This window comes from Raphanus sativus, chromosome 4, assembly GCF_000801105.2.
Source record: "Raphanus sativus cultivar WK10039 chromosome 4, ASM80110v3, whole genome shotgun sequence".
Classification (NCBI taxonomy): Eukaryota; Viridiplantae; Streptophyta; class Magnoliopsida; order Brassicales; family Brassicaceae; genus Raphanus; species Raphanus sativus.
The window spans coordinates 5,006,807-5,019,691 of NC_079514.1; the positions used below are offsets into that span (position 1 = coordinate 5,006,807).

The 12,885-nt window shown below is 31.1% G+C and overlaps 3 protein-coding genes and 1 non-coding gene across 6 annotated transcripts; 1 reads left to right on the forward strand and 3 right to left on the reverse strand.

Moving 5' to 3' along the window:
• Positions 1-2,948: 2,948 nt before the first annotated feature.
• TRNAA-CGC (transfer RNA alanine (anticodon CGC)) lies at positions 2,949-3,021 on the reverse strand. Its single transcript has one exon. It is a non-coding gene; the product is annotated as a tRNA-Ala (tRNA).
• Positions 3,022-3,353: 332 nt separating this feature from the next.
• On the reverse strand, positions 3,354-5,308 carry LOC108838569 (uncharacterized). Of its 3 annotated transcripts, none has more exons than XM_057007578.1 (8): positions 5,179-5,308; positions 4,642-4,806; positions 4,432-4,555; positions 4,272-4,354; positions 4,116-4,179; positions 3,903-4,020; positions 3,672-3,826; positions 3,354-3,590 (listed from the first exon to the last, which is right to left on the reverse strand). In XM_057007578.1, exons 2-8 carry the CDS (start codon positions 4,767-4,769, stop codon positions 3,510-3,512), a joined length of 753 nt encoding a protein of 250 aa, XP_056863558.1. In that variant the 5' UTR covers positions 4,770-4,806; positions 5,179-5,308; the 3' UTR covers positions 3,354-3,509. The 3 variants fall into 3 exon arrangements, with proteins under 3 accessions (XP_056863558.1, XP_056863559.1, XP_056863560.1); XM_057007579.1 differs by lacking the exon at positions 5,179-5,308 and adding an exon at positions 5,013-5,122; XM_057007580.1 differs by lacking the exon at positions 5,179-5,308 and having other exon boundaries at positions 4,432-4,550; positions 4,642-4,778.
• A 4,585-nt stretch (positions 5,309-9,893) lies between these two features.
• LOC108834568 (uncharacterized) lies at positions 9,894-10,738 on the forward strand. Its single transcript, XM_018607903.2, has one exon. The coding sequence runs from the start codon at positions 10,012-10,014 to the stop codon at positions 10,609-10,611; it is 600 nt and encodes a 199-aa protein (XP_018463405.1). The 5' UTR covers positions 9,894-10,011; the 3' UTR covers positions 10,612-10,738.
• A 613-nt stretch (positions 10,739-11,351) lies between these two features.
• LOC108834569 (uncharacterized) lies at positions 11,352-12,194 on the reverse strand. The gene has a single exon (XM_018607904.2). The coding sequence runs from the start codon at positions 12,029-12,031 to the stop codon at positions 11,684-11,686; it is 348 nt and encodes a 115-aa protein (XP_018463406.1). The 5' UTR covers positions 12,032-12,194; the 3' UTR covers positions 11,352-11,683.
• Positions 12,195-12,885: the final 691 nt, after the last annotated feature.

Sequence of the window (12,885 nt, forward strand, 5' to 3'; positions counted from 1 at the left end):
GTTTTATATATGTGTATACTTTTATATATGTATGTGTATTACTTTTTAAAGAATTGTAATTAATAGCTAGTTTAAAGTTTTTATAAAGCAAATTATGATATTGTTTGTTAATTTAAATTAATATAAAATGTATATTTTTATTTATAGTATTTCTATTTTAAATTCTAAAATATTTAGAAAAACTATTTTTTATCTACCCGTAACCGCCCACGACCGCAAACGATAGATGAAACCAGATTTTGATTTTAAGAGGTTCGGAGCGGTTTGAAGTGATTTATAGCGATTTACATAATTATTTTAAAACACTGTCAATCGCTACCAACCGCAAAAACTGTGTTTACGGGTGGCAGCGGAGAAATTAGTCGAACACTTAATAGAATTATTTTAGATTATGCGGATATCTTTTTTACACACAAAAAGATAAGGGATAATTTGCAAAATACCTTATTTAAGATTTGAAATTTGACAAATACATTGTATTTAAACACATTTGAAATCTACACTTATACATACGTGATAAGATTATTTTAACCCACATTTTGTTATACAAAAATAAAATCTGATATTCTTATTAGTTTATTTGAGATAAAATAATAATTATATACTTAGATTTATAATTTCATAAGTTTGGAGCAAAACCGGTTAAAAAGAAGGTAACAAAAATTTGGCATCTATCTAACTATAACTTAATCCCTTCTAAAAAATATCTCATAGTGCATTCATCTGCTGGAAGCCCAGAAAATTGACACTAGGGCTGAGGGAGGCTCATTACTTTCAGCTATTGGACCATTTGCTTCATCAATTTTTTTTTTCTGAGATTCATCATGCTCTTGAACGAAAGCAAGGAAGTTGTTAGTGCTAATAACTCTTTTATTTCCGATCTCAAAGACTCGTTTCTCTTATTCAATGTTTGGATAATCCTTGTAATATACATGTTTGTTTCTTGTTCACTTTCGATAAGTCTAGGTTACAATACTGGAATTACTTATTTCATGTCTCCAACACTACCACAGAAATTTTATTTGGTGACAAGATAGATAAACATGTCCACAGCCATATAGATGTAAGGAGAAATGTACACCTAAACTTCTCTATTTTGGAAAAATGATAGACATAATTTTGTATCAAATTTCAATTTGAGGGTACACGTGAATATACATATAAGCAATTTAGTTATAATTAATTATCATCCATATCTAAAACTGTTTTTATTTATTTAACTGTAATTTAAATATTAATTTTGATATTAATATTAAAATTAGTGTCAATTGTTAATTAGGTTAGTTTAGTCATTTAACTTACAAATAAGTGTAGTTTTCAAAAACAAAAATAAATAATGTAGTTTTCAAAATATAATCTTATTGAAAGGCATTTTCCCAAATTTTCCCAAAAGATAATGCGTATGTATTTTCTGTCCATTTTCCAGATTTAGTTGATTAGTAAATAGTCGTGGTTGTTTTGCAAAGTATATAGAACATATATTTTGACAAAAAAATAAATATAGAACATATATTTTAACAGGAAAATCGGGGTCACGAGATAAAGCTTTCAAGGATTGTTTCTACTTTAGGTGAAACTGAAGTATAATTAAATCTCTCTACTTTAATGATAGATGAATCAAAAACGGACAACACACAGTTTCAATTTCGTAAAGAAGTGGCAACATGCTATTGGAACCATAACATAACATACGATGATGATACGACCTCTTTTAAGAATCAATAAAATACAATTTAACTCCAAAAAGATACTAGTGGATGCATATTTTTGCAAGAATGTGGAACATTGGATTATTAATAAGCAAATTCAAACCTTAATTTAATCATAAACATGCAGATTGGTGACACCGTTGACCTCAATTCCACGAAGGACTTTCTGTGTGACTTGAGTCTTGAGTCATCCACGAAACGTATAATATTTTCTTTAACACCTTTTTCTGTTTTCAGTTATACTTCTCATACATTTCTCGTGAATATATATATATATATATATATATATATGTTCTAAGAAATCAAGACATAGGTATAGATGCAAAGGTTAGTTAGGTTGAAACCTTTTTTATATGAACATAAACTTCATTATAGTATTTGCTAAATGAGCCAGAATTTGACTATAACGTGGAAGCATAGAGATAAGCAAGGTAGAACATATGAATAAGTCTTTTCAATATTGGATCAGGAGAGATTTAAGGGATAAATATAAATGTTTCTTGATTTGTTTAGCTACTAACTATAGCTCTTCTCTTTGTCAAATTGAGTGACATTCCAAATTGTCAAATATTATTTGGGTTTGAAGCAGTCCCCAAAAAGTCAATATATAAACTTATATTGAAGTAAGTGTATGTTATATAGTTATTGAGATAGAAGCGCCATATAAGATATCTTTCATGTGCCATGGCATGTATAATAATTGAAGCAAATCTGTGAATAAAGTCGATCAAGTAAAAGTAAAAGTAAAATCAAAAGAGCAGTTTGGTATTTGGACAAGTAAATGATCGTGACGATCAATTCAATCTAATGGAGTTAGGCTGAAGTCTTTAGCCGCTTCTCGATGGTACTTAGCCCGGGACCATAATATTTAATGGGCATGATGAATGTTATTTCAAATGTTCTCTTTGAATACTCTTCCTTTATTCAATGAAGAAAATGGCTGTATACAAAGTAACAAAGTCTCTAGCCGCTTCCCGGCACCAAAATATTTATGATATTTTATGTAATGAACACAAGAAACATAAATATTTGTTTGGTATTTTATATTTTATTTAAACTCATAATATATACTAGTTCCCTTACGTAGTTACTTTCCAACTTGGAAAGGACGAAAAGTGGTGATTAGCAGAGGCAAAGGGAAAAAGTCCGAGTTTCTTTCGCCTCAATTAACAGAGACCCACCAAAACAATAAAAGTATAAACGTCCAGAAATTAAAGGAAGTGCACAAAACTAAGAAAATGGAGGTGCGGGGAATCGAACCCCGTGCCTCTCGCATGCGAAGCGAGCGCTCTACCATATGAGCTACACCCCCAATTTTGATAATTGATGCCTGATAAAATTATTTAACCTAGATCTACAGTTATGATATGAACAAACGAATGGGACTCCAATATTCAAACTGTATATTTATTTCTTTCTTAGATGCATTTTTTCAAAAATACGAGAGTAAGCCATATAGAGAGATCCATAAAAGCTTTGTGGGTTTCTTAGTAAGTAAATCTTGGCTCTGGCCCATTGTGGCAACTTGGAACATGCACTTCAACGCACTAGTACTACTCTTTCTCTACTCTTTCATGATTGCAAACCGAGAGTCCAGTTAAAAGTTCATATTCTACCAGTTTCACCAACTAACTCCACAACAAAGCCACATATAAGGTATGATGTTATAATCTCACCAGTTCAGTAAGAAAACTTTTCAATGACGTAAATTCCTAACTACATCTTAAGAAAGAAGCATTATATACATAGAAAAAAAAAATGAAAACTGTTACAAAGCAGTTAAAAGTGTGAAACAATCTTTCAATTCACTCCTCCACTTGGTAGTCTTTCTTCAGGCTCAAACCTACAATCATGGCGCAATACCGACAACCAAGAATCCACCTGAGAAAAAAAACAGCGCCCATTAAACATGTTGCAGGATCTCTCAAAGTGTTGTTATATCTATTTGGTGTTCACCCTCACCTGTGTTTTAGAAGTGCTCGAGCACTCAAACCTTAGACCTTGACGGGTCAAGATGTAAAAGCAGTGATGTGTTTCATCGAACTCTCTCGTGTAGCTTGGCAACGAACCAACTTCAACGATATCCGCTAGCAATGTCGAATCTTGAGGGCTCAAATCTAAAAATAGAGAGAGTTTCAAGAAGATATAAACATTTGAAAACAAAAGATCGTTAAAAAGTGAAACTAGACCTACCAGTAGATAATAAATAGAAGAAGAGACAAGGTCCTTGGAGAACGACGAATCTAGGAAGCCAGTCATCTACTTCTGCATCGTCTAGTGGAGGTGGTTCACCAGGGAGAGCTTCCCAACGCTGATGTTAAAAGTGAGATTTTGTCAAATAAGAATATATATACACACTAATTAATGGGAGTCTCGTTAGATGAATGGGGTAAGAGAGAGCCTTACACTTCGGATAAAGAGATAGCCAGATAAACGAGCAGAGCGCAAGACTTCATCCACATGTTCAAGCCTATGTAAGGAGTAAACAAAAAACAAAAGAAGATGTGATCTTAAGTATATAGGTAACAACAATACTAGTAGTATACATTAACTAACACTTACTGTGCTTTGAGGTAAGCTTCTCTTTCTTCCAAGTCAGATAGTTCTGATCTAAGTGACTCTAACTCTGCTGCTGATAGCTCTACCTGTCCAATAAAAGGATGATAACGAGGAGAAAGAAACTAGTATAATGAAACAAAAGAAAAGGAAGTGAGATTGGAACCTTTTCTTGGCCATTAGAAACCACCCAAGGAAGACGGCGAAGAGAGAAGAGATTCAGCATATGTGCTGCTCTTTTCAGTTTTCTGCGAGTACTACTGGACTGGCTTTGACTAAGAGACCCTACTCTATAAACAAAAGATGTCAGCTCAAAGTCTCGACCCCTTTGTTCTAGCATTAGTTATATGGTGCTAGCTAACAGGCTGCTAGCTACCTCAAAGAAATATTATCGTCGTCTTGGGGGTTTGAAGATGATGGAGAAGGAGAATCTTCTGTGGTGGAAGTAGGAACAGTAAAGTGATCAGGTAAGATGTTTAGTTTCCTAGGAGTACCATCACCCATAGATTTGAGCTCTGATTCCACAAGAGCGAGAGAGAGTCTGCATTCAAAAGAAACAAAAAAAAAAAAGAAAGACTATTCATTTTAGTATATGCCATGAATAAAGACACTTGAAGCTTTTTTGTTATCATTAGATCTAATCTTAGAAGTAGTATCATCAACAAATAAACAAATAAATCTAATCAAAGTAGAGATTTTTTCTTAGACTTCAGTGAGAATTATCAAAGACTCTTTATCTTTCAATACCAATTCTAACAAATCCCACTTCACTAAACGAAGAGTATGATGAGAAAAGGAGAAAACTCTTCTCCAATGGAATGATTTTCTAGAAATAAGCAAAAGAAGAAACCCCAAAGACACCTTCGGAGAATTTGAAAAACATTAAAGAGAAGATCAGATGAATTGCAATTACCTGTTGGAAGGAGAGAGGTTGAAACACGAATCTGTTGTGTTTTTTTCTGTTCTCTAGGGGAAAAAAGTGTTTTTTTGACCCAATTTTGGTTTTTGGATTGGATGAAGTTTGGGTTTAAGCATTACTGACAAAGACACTTTTATCCTTAGGTTACACGGACAAGCTATTACCCACATGGGGGCATTTTTCTGACTCTACATTAATTTATACTACTCCCTCTGTTTTTTAAAGATCCATGTTCTAGGAAAAAAAATTGTTTTAAAAAGATACATTTTTTACCTTTTCAATGTATTATTTAATGAAAATCTGTTAATTTCAAGAAAATTAATTGTGTTTATTGGATTTTTATTGGTTAAAAGTTATGGAAAATTGTTATTCACAAAAATCAATGCATTTTTAATGTAATTTCTTAATATATGTGAAAATTCTAGAATATGTATCTTTAAAAAATAGAGGGAGTACTTATTAACCAAGTTATTTGAGATTAAATAAAAACCTCGTTTGTTATTTGATCAAAGCTTTACCGATAAATTAAGTTAATCATTCTAAAACTTTCATCTAATCTTGTGCTTTTAAATATCGAATCTTTAGGTGACAGAAGTTGCCAACTAAGCATTTGGTGATGATGACGATGAGTTTTTAATGGAACATCCCTAAGACAAAAGTGGGTATGTGTGTGTGTTGTAATGATAATTTGGGAGAATGGGATTTCAATTATTGATGTCGTTGACCGAATACATGCTCTCTTTATATTATCTTACTAGGTGTTCTCTTGCACCATGTGCAGTAAAGAAATTTTAAAATATTTTTTAACAGATAAATATAAATTATATTTATTTTTTTATTAATATTATAAATTTTCTTTTTATCAATATTTTAATATAAATTTGATTTAAATGAACATTAAAATTAAGATAAAAACAATTTTTTATTTTGAATTATATTTAAGAATGTGCATGTATATATTTAAAATTATAATCTTAGTTAGAATTTTCTAGCTATTTATTTTAAATAAATATGTAAAATTGCATAATTGTCAAAAACTAAAATTAAACAATATTTATAAAATCTGTAGATACATATAAGAAAATAATGATTTTACTATTTAGTCTGATTTTATGATTTAATTTTTATAATTTTCTGAAAATATATAATTTTTGAAATATTTTTAATTTAAATGATGTTTCGAAAATTTGAAATGTCATAATTGAATATATTTATTTTAATGATGATTTATGAGTTATTATCATATTTTAAAAAGTCCAAAAATAAAAAAATCGACAATAAATGTAATATATGAGTTATTACCTTATTTTAAAAAGTTTACCAAAATATAAATTAACATTAAATATAATTGTTCATGTCATATTAATCTATAAGACATGTCATCAATTTTAGTAGCTATGTCATATTATTTTTGTTAAAATAATTGTAGAGAAGACATGTAGCAAAATGAGTTCTCAAATATAGTCTAGGGGATGTAAAATTTCACAATTGTCAAAAATTAAAATTAAAAAATATTAATAAAATATGTAGATATATACATAAGAAACTAATGATTTTATGATTTAATTTTTATAATTTTCTAAAATATTTATATATTTTTGAAATATTTTTAATTTAAATGATATTTCGAAATATTTTTAATTTAAATGATATTTCGAAAATATTTTTAATTTAAATGATATTTTGACATTTGAAATGCCATAATTGAAATATATTTTATTTTAATGATTATTTATGAGTTATTATCATATTTTAAAAAGTCCAAAAATTTAAATCAAAATAAATGTAATATATGAGTTATTACCATATTTTAAAAAGTTTACCAAAAATATAAATTAACATTAAATATATTTGTCCATGTCATATTAATCTATAAGACATGTCATCAATTATAGTAATCATGTCATATTATTTTTATGAGAATGATTGTAGAGAAGACATGTGGCAAAATCACTTCTCAAATATAGTATAGGGGATTTAAATCAAAAATAAATGTAATATATGGGTTATTATCATATTTTAAAAAGTTTATCAAAAATATAAATTAACATTAAATATAATTGTCCATGTCATATTAATCTATAAGACATGTCGTCAATTATAATAACCATGTCATATTATTTTTGTGAGAATGATTGTAGAGAAGACATGTGGCAAAATCACTTCTCAAATATAGTCTAAGTGATATCTGGCAGCCTTTTTGATTAAAGGAAAACTCAGCAATCTGTAATTAAGGCCCATTATAATGAACTAGGTCCAATTGAACATTATATGAAAGCCCCCCAATGTATCTAATTTAATTCGAAACAAACCATCCGGTTAAACATAAACCGGAACAAACGTTCATCAAGTAATGTATGATGAAGAGGAAACAGATGATGATAGAGATATTTCTAGGGTTTTTTGGTTAATAGGGTCAAAGAGAAAGTGTTCCTTGTCTGACGCGAAACAGATTAACTGATGGTTAGAAGACAAGACTCTACTAACTCTGTCTCCAAGGAAGCTTTTTGTAATGGGTTTTTGTATGGCTAAGTTCAACCTATGGGAAGTGATGGGAGGGAGAGGACTATGCAACGGAGAGAAAGGCATCGAGAAGGAGCTCAAGAGGAACATAGAGACATCAAAGGCTGAGAACGAGACAGAGAAAGAGAGCGGTTACAGTAACTTGTCGTTTAAAGTACCTGAAGACGGTTTTGAGAAAGAGATTCCCCGGTGGCAAAAAAATGACTCAAAACATTCATTGAATAAAACCCACCACCACCACCACCGACGAAACGAGGAATGGATGTTGTGATGGCAATGAATCATCAAACTTGCTTGATTCAACGATGGATCAAAAACCTGAAGGTTTTAAATGACGCTGAGGGAATTTGATGCGAGGAATCCTCTTCAGCCCGTGAACTACGTTCATCTTTTTCGCTCTTCGTACCCAATGGGGGGAGAAAGTTTGACGGCCTCTTTGTAAATTTTCTCTGTTTCTTCTTTGAAACGTCGACTCTGTTTTAAAAGTTTTCACAATCATGGGCCTATTACGATGGTTAGGCCCAGCTAAGCTTATTGCCCATTTAGAAGTGTGTTTTAATATTTCCATGTTCTCGGGCTTTGCATTTGGAATCGATTCTAGGCAATGACAATGTTCATGTAGCTTTGCTTATTTATGAGAGTCAAGAGGTACCAGATCACAGAGATACACTCATCCTTTTTATAAAAAAATGTCATTTAGATATTTTTCACACATATTAAAAATCTGATTAAAATATATTTACGTTTTCAATAATTTCATCTATTTAAACAACAATATTTTAAATAAATAAATTTATTTATGAGATCAATATATTTTGTAATTAATATAAAACTGAATTAGTAGAAAATTAAGACTCATTTGACTATCTTATCATATGTTAGTTTGTCCAGCTCTGCTCCCTTGTTTTACTTTCATTTATCTAATTTTACTTTATAAATATATGTTGAGAAACTATGGAAAAAAACCCTCCCTTAAGATGCTCTTAGATATTGAAAAACAATATTTATAGTGTTTCTTTATAATTTAGATTGACATTATAATATTTGTATTTTTGGGTAAATAGTTTTATACTTTTCCAAAGATAAATAATAATGTTCAAAAGAAAAAAAAGAAAGATAAATAGTGATTTTATTATATATGTAGTGGGACATTATAATATGAGTGTTTGATGGGAAAAGATAGAATCATGACTTAGTCAAGCCCCAAAATTCTGGTAAGCTTAAACGCGTTATCTAAATTTAACACTTTTTGTTTCTTTTCTTCTACTCTAATAGTTCTATGTACAAAACTCAATATTGTAATAAACTTTCTAAAATATACTACAAGTTTCTCAATATGTTTTGCTTTTGCTAGGGATGCTTTTAGTCGACGGTCTATTAATTAATTAACATAATTTCATACGCGATTATATATATCAGGAAATCGTAATCGGCTATCAATCCCGAATATTTGATTGATTACGTAAAGAATCTGTGAAGAACACATGTGTTCATACTTGTTGGGTTTTGTTAGCTGTGTGTAGATATTACTGAAATACAAACATTAGAGTAGTATTACTGAGTTTTCTTTTCTATTAGTTAGACTCATTCAAAATGGAGTGATTGACCATGTCATATAGAAATATAGAATGCCCCTAGTGGCACGCAATCATTTTTGTTTGTGGAAATATATGTATTTAGAACCACTGGTTGATGATGATCTTTCTGATAGATAATGATGTAAAATCGGATAAATGTGACGAATCATTTTCAGACGCATTAAGAGAGAAAACTTTAAAGTCATGGTAAAGCTTTTGACTGATTAGTGATGATATTACGTTTGCTTCCTTTACCTTAATTGCATTAGCCCATGACTCTTTTATCTGCATCCAAACTCATTAACTATGCACACAAAATGATACTCATATGATTTGCTATTAACAAAGACTATCTCTCTCTTTTTTTTTACCATTATTGAACTTGAAACCTCGCAATTCAACATCGACTGTGAATTAATGGACCTGTCAAAGGGGTTTATATTGATAAGTAAAAGATGCTTCTTACACTTTTTCCATAATAAAACAAAACAAATTCTAATAAATTCGAATACCCCACAAGTGGCGTCATCCTCTTTACCCCAAAGTATACTCCACTATCCATGTCTACTTAATCAAAGCATACTCTGGGTCGCCTATATATATACTCACGTCTCTCATTCATTGAATATACACAACAACAGACTTAAAATCCCATAAAGACAAGAAGATAACACACACAAACTTTCTCTTCCTTTGTCAATAGAGAAGAAGAAGAATAAGAAAAAGAATGATGGATACTTTATCTAGATGCTTCAACGGACTCCAAGAAAGATACGAGAGCGTTCTAGAAGCAAAATCAATTTACAGAGACGACTTAGACATAACGTTGCCTCTGAACGCATCAGAGGTTTCAGTAGAACCCACCAAGAAGACTCGTTGCTTGCAGAGAGCCAAGAGGATAGACAAATCCTTGAGGTTCGAAGAGGAAGAGGAAGAGATGGCAAAGCCACTGGCCAAGAAAGAAGGTCAGAAGCCACGTAAGGTTGTGAGGTTTCAGTTAGAGAATAATATAATCATCGAGCCGAAGAAGCCAGTGAGGTTCGATCTTGATCAAGAACTTGTACCGGAGGAGAAGCCGCTGGAGGAGAAAGAGAGTTTAAATAAAGTTAAAGGGAAGGAGGAGGTTGTGAGGATTAAGATCAAGATGACAAAGCAGGAAGCTCAAAGGCTACTAGGGAAATGCAAAAACGATAGTGTTTTGGATTTCGAGCATGTGGTGGACCAGATAGCACACGTCCCGGTTCATCAGCTTCAAGTCTCTATGGTTGTGGTTGCTTGTAATAAAGAGCGACAGGAAAATGACAGCTGGTTATCTAAGATGGAATAGTTTTTAGTACTTAATTTTGGGGTTTATTTACCAAAGTTTTGTAGTGTTAGGTTAATATATCTCTACCTATCTATCAAGTTATCGCGTGCATTTGATACTGTTCTAAGTAAGAATGAACTGGGAAAGATTTGAATATTCAAATATGGAATTAATCATCTGAATGAATACTAATTCAGCTTGAATATTTTAGGTAACGTATCTATTTTCGTAGTATAAGCAAGCGAGAAAAGACTATTAAATCAACCTGAATATCTTATAGGTAATTAAGTTTCGCAGTAAAAAGCGATAAATCATCCAATATGAAATTGTTATACTAGTTAAATATATATACCTTGATTAACACTCTCTTTAAAAATAACCGATTAAGATTAATTTTATCTACTTATTCACGGGTCTAGCGAGACATGACTCATTAGCTGCAGTTTGCTGTTTGCAGGTGGATAACATTTTGATGATATAAGATGTACGTATCAATCACTTATACAACAGTTATCCATTGTACGTTGTGTGGTAGCTCTCAAAGAAAAGCAGAATGTAGCGTTGAATAAACGAGACCACCAACTACGTATCATCATTGTTTAGTATTTTGATCGATTTGTTTGAAGCACAAACTGTATCAAGTTAGGTTTCAATACATATATGTACTTCTTCATGATAATTAGAAGAAAATCTTAACCACATTGGTTAAGGGTGTAAGCTTAATGAAAATCTACGATTATATAACAACAAACTAGTACTATATAAAGCAACACAACTGATGTACACTAAAGTACTAGTTTATTTATGTTTGACACTTTTACAAACTGAACCTTATACATGAGAGAAGAAAATGCAATACATAAACTTCATGTTTTTTTTTGGATTTTCTATGGGGTAAATAAACATTTGCCAGTTTCAAACACCGAAGATATCTCACCTTGCGAACACTTCTCAGGTGAAAAAAAATCATAGGAAAAAAGAGAAATAAAAACAAGCAAATGCAAACTCCCCCACGAAAATCCTATCTTAGAGAAAGAAACTTAAATAAATTAAAACCTTAATTAATTATCTAAAAATGATTAAAAAGTGATTACTATAGTGTTTCTTCAGGCCATTCAGTAATTCTCTCCAACGACGGTCTCCACTTCCGACATCTCCGGCGAGACTCTTCCTCTTCCTCAGCTGCCTTAGCTGCGGCTTCTCCGGCAAATCTCTCCGCCTCTAGTTCCCTGAGAAAATCCCCGAAAGAAGCCAAAGTTGTTTCTCCCTTCCCTTGGACGTCACCACCGGCATTTAACTGGAAGAGGATGAGTTTCTCTAACTCATCTCTTCTCAGAACAATCTTCACTTTCCGATCTTTTCTGTTGTAATCTTTCTTCACTTCTTGTTCTTCTTGAACCATTCTTGTAACGTTGTTTCCTCCATTCAAACAGTTTCCCATTTTTATAAATTTAAAGCAAATTTTGAGACAAAAAGGAAATATAATTTTTTGGTTTGTGAAATGCCTACAAAAAGAGTGCGTAGAAGAAAAAAGAAAACTTGGAAAGTGCCCAAGAAAAAATAATCTTTCTTCTTCTCTTTTTCTTCTGCGGGTCAATGTTAGAAGTTGGTGACTTGCATGGATTAATGCGTGATATGAGTTTATATAATGTTGAGTGTGGTCTGTTTAGCGCGATAGATGGATAAACCATGCTGATCTGTTAGATTTATATTTTAAAAATACAATTTATCGTTAGTTTTATTGATTATAAATCCAACCAACCAAAAATTTGTTAACCCGTTATCAAGATGCTAGTTTCCTTGTAGTTTAATTGAACAAAATAAAAATAAATCTGATTAAGAAATAGAGCTCAAATCTAAACAAAACCTAAACCTAATAGCTCAATATTCACTCAGTGCCGTGCGAAGGCTATTAGGGGCCTGAGGCAAAAATGATTTAATTTATCTCAAACAATAGTATTATTTTTTTAATATGAACCAGAAAATAATTTTTTAATGATTTTGACATTATGTTTAAGAAAAAATTAATCTTATGAAGATTAACGGTAAATGTTATATTTTGGTTACAACTGAAAATTTATAAATATAAACTCAAACACTATATGGAAGAAGTGTTTTTGACATATAAAACAATAAGACAAATAAATTAATGTCTACAACAATTAAACAGAAATGATTGTATTATTAAAAAGTATTAAAGCTAGTATGTTTTTCATTGATCATATTATCATTTTGATTGTATTATTATTTATGAATATGGGGGCCCCAAATTGTATTGATATGAGAGAGGGCCTG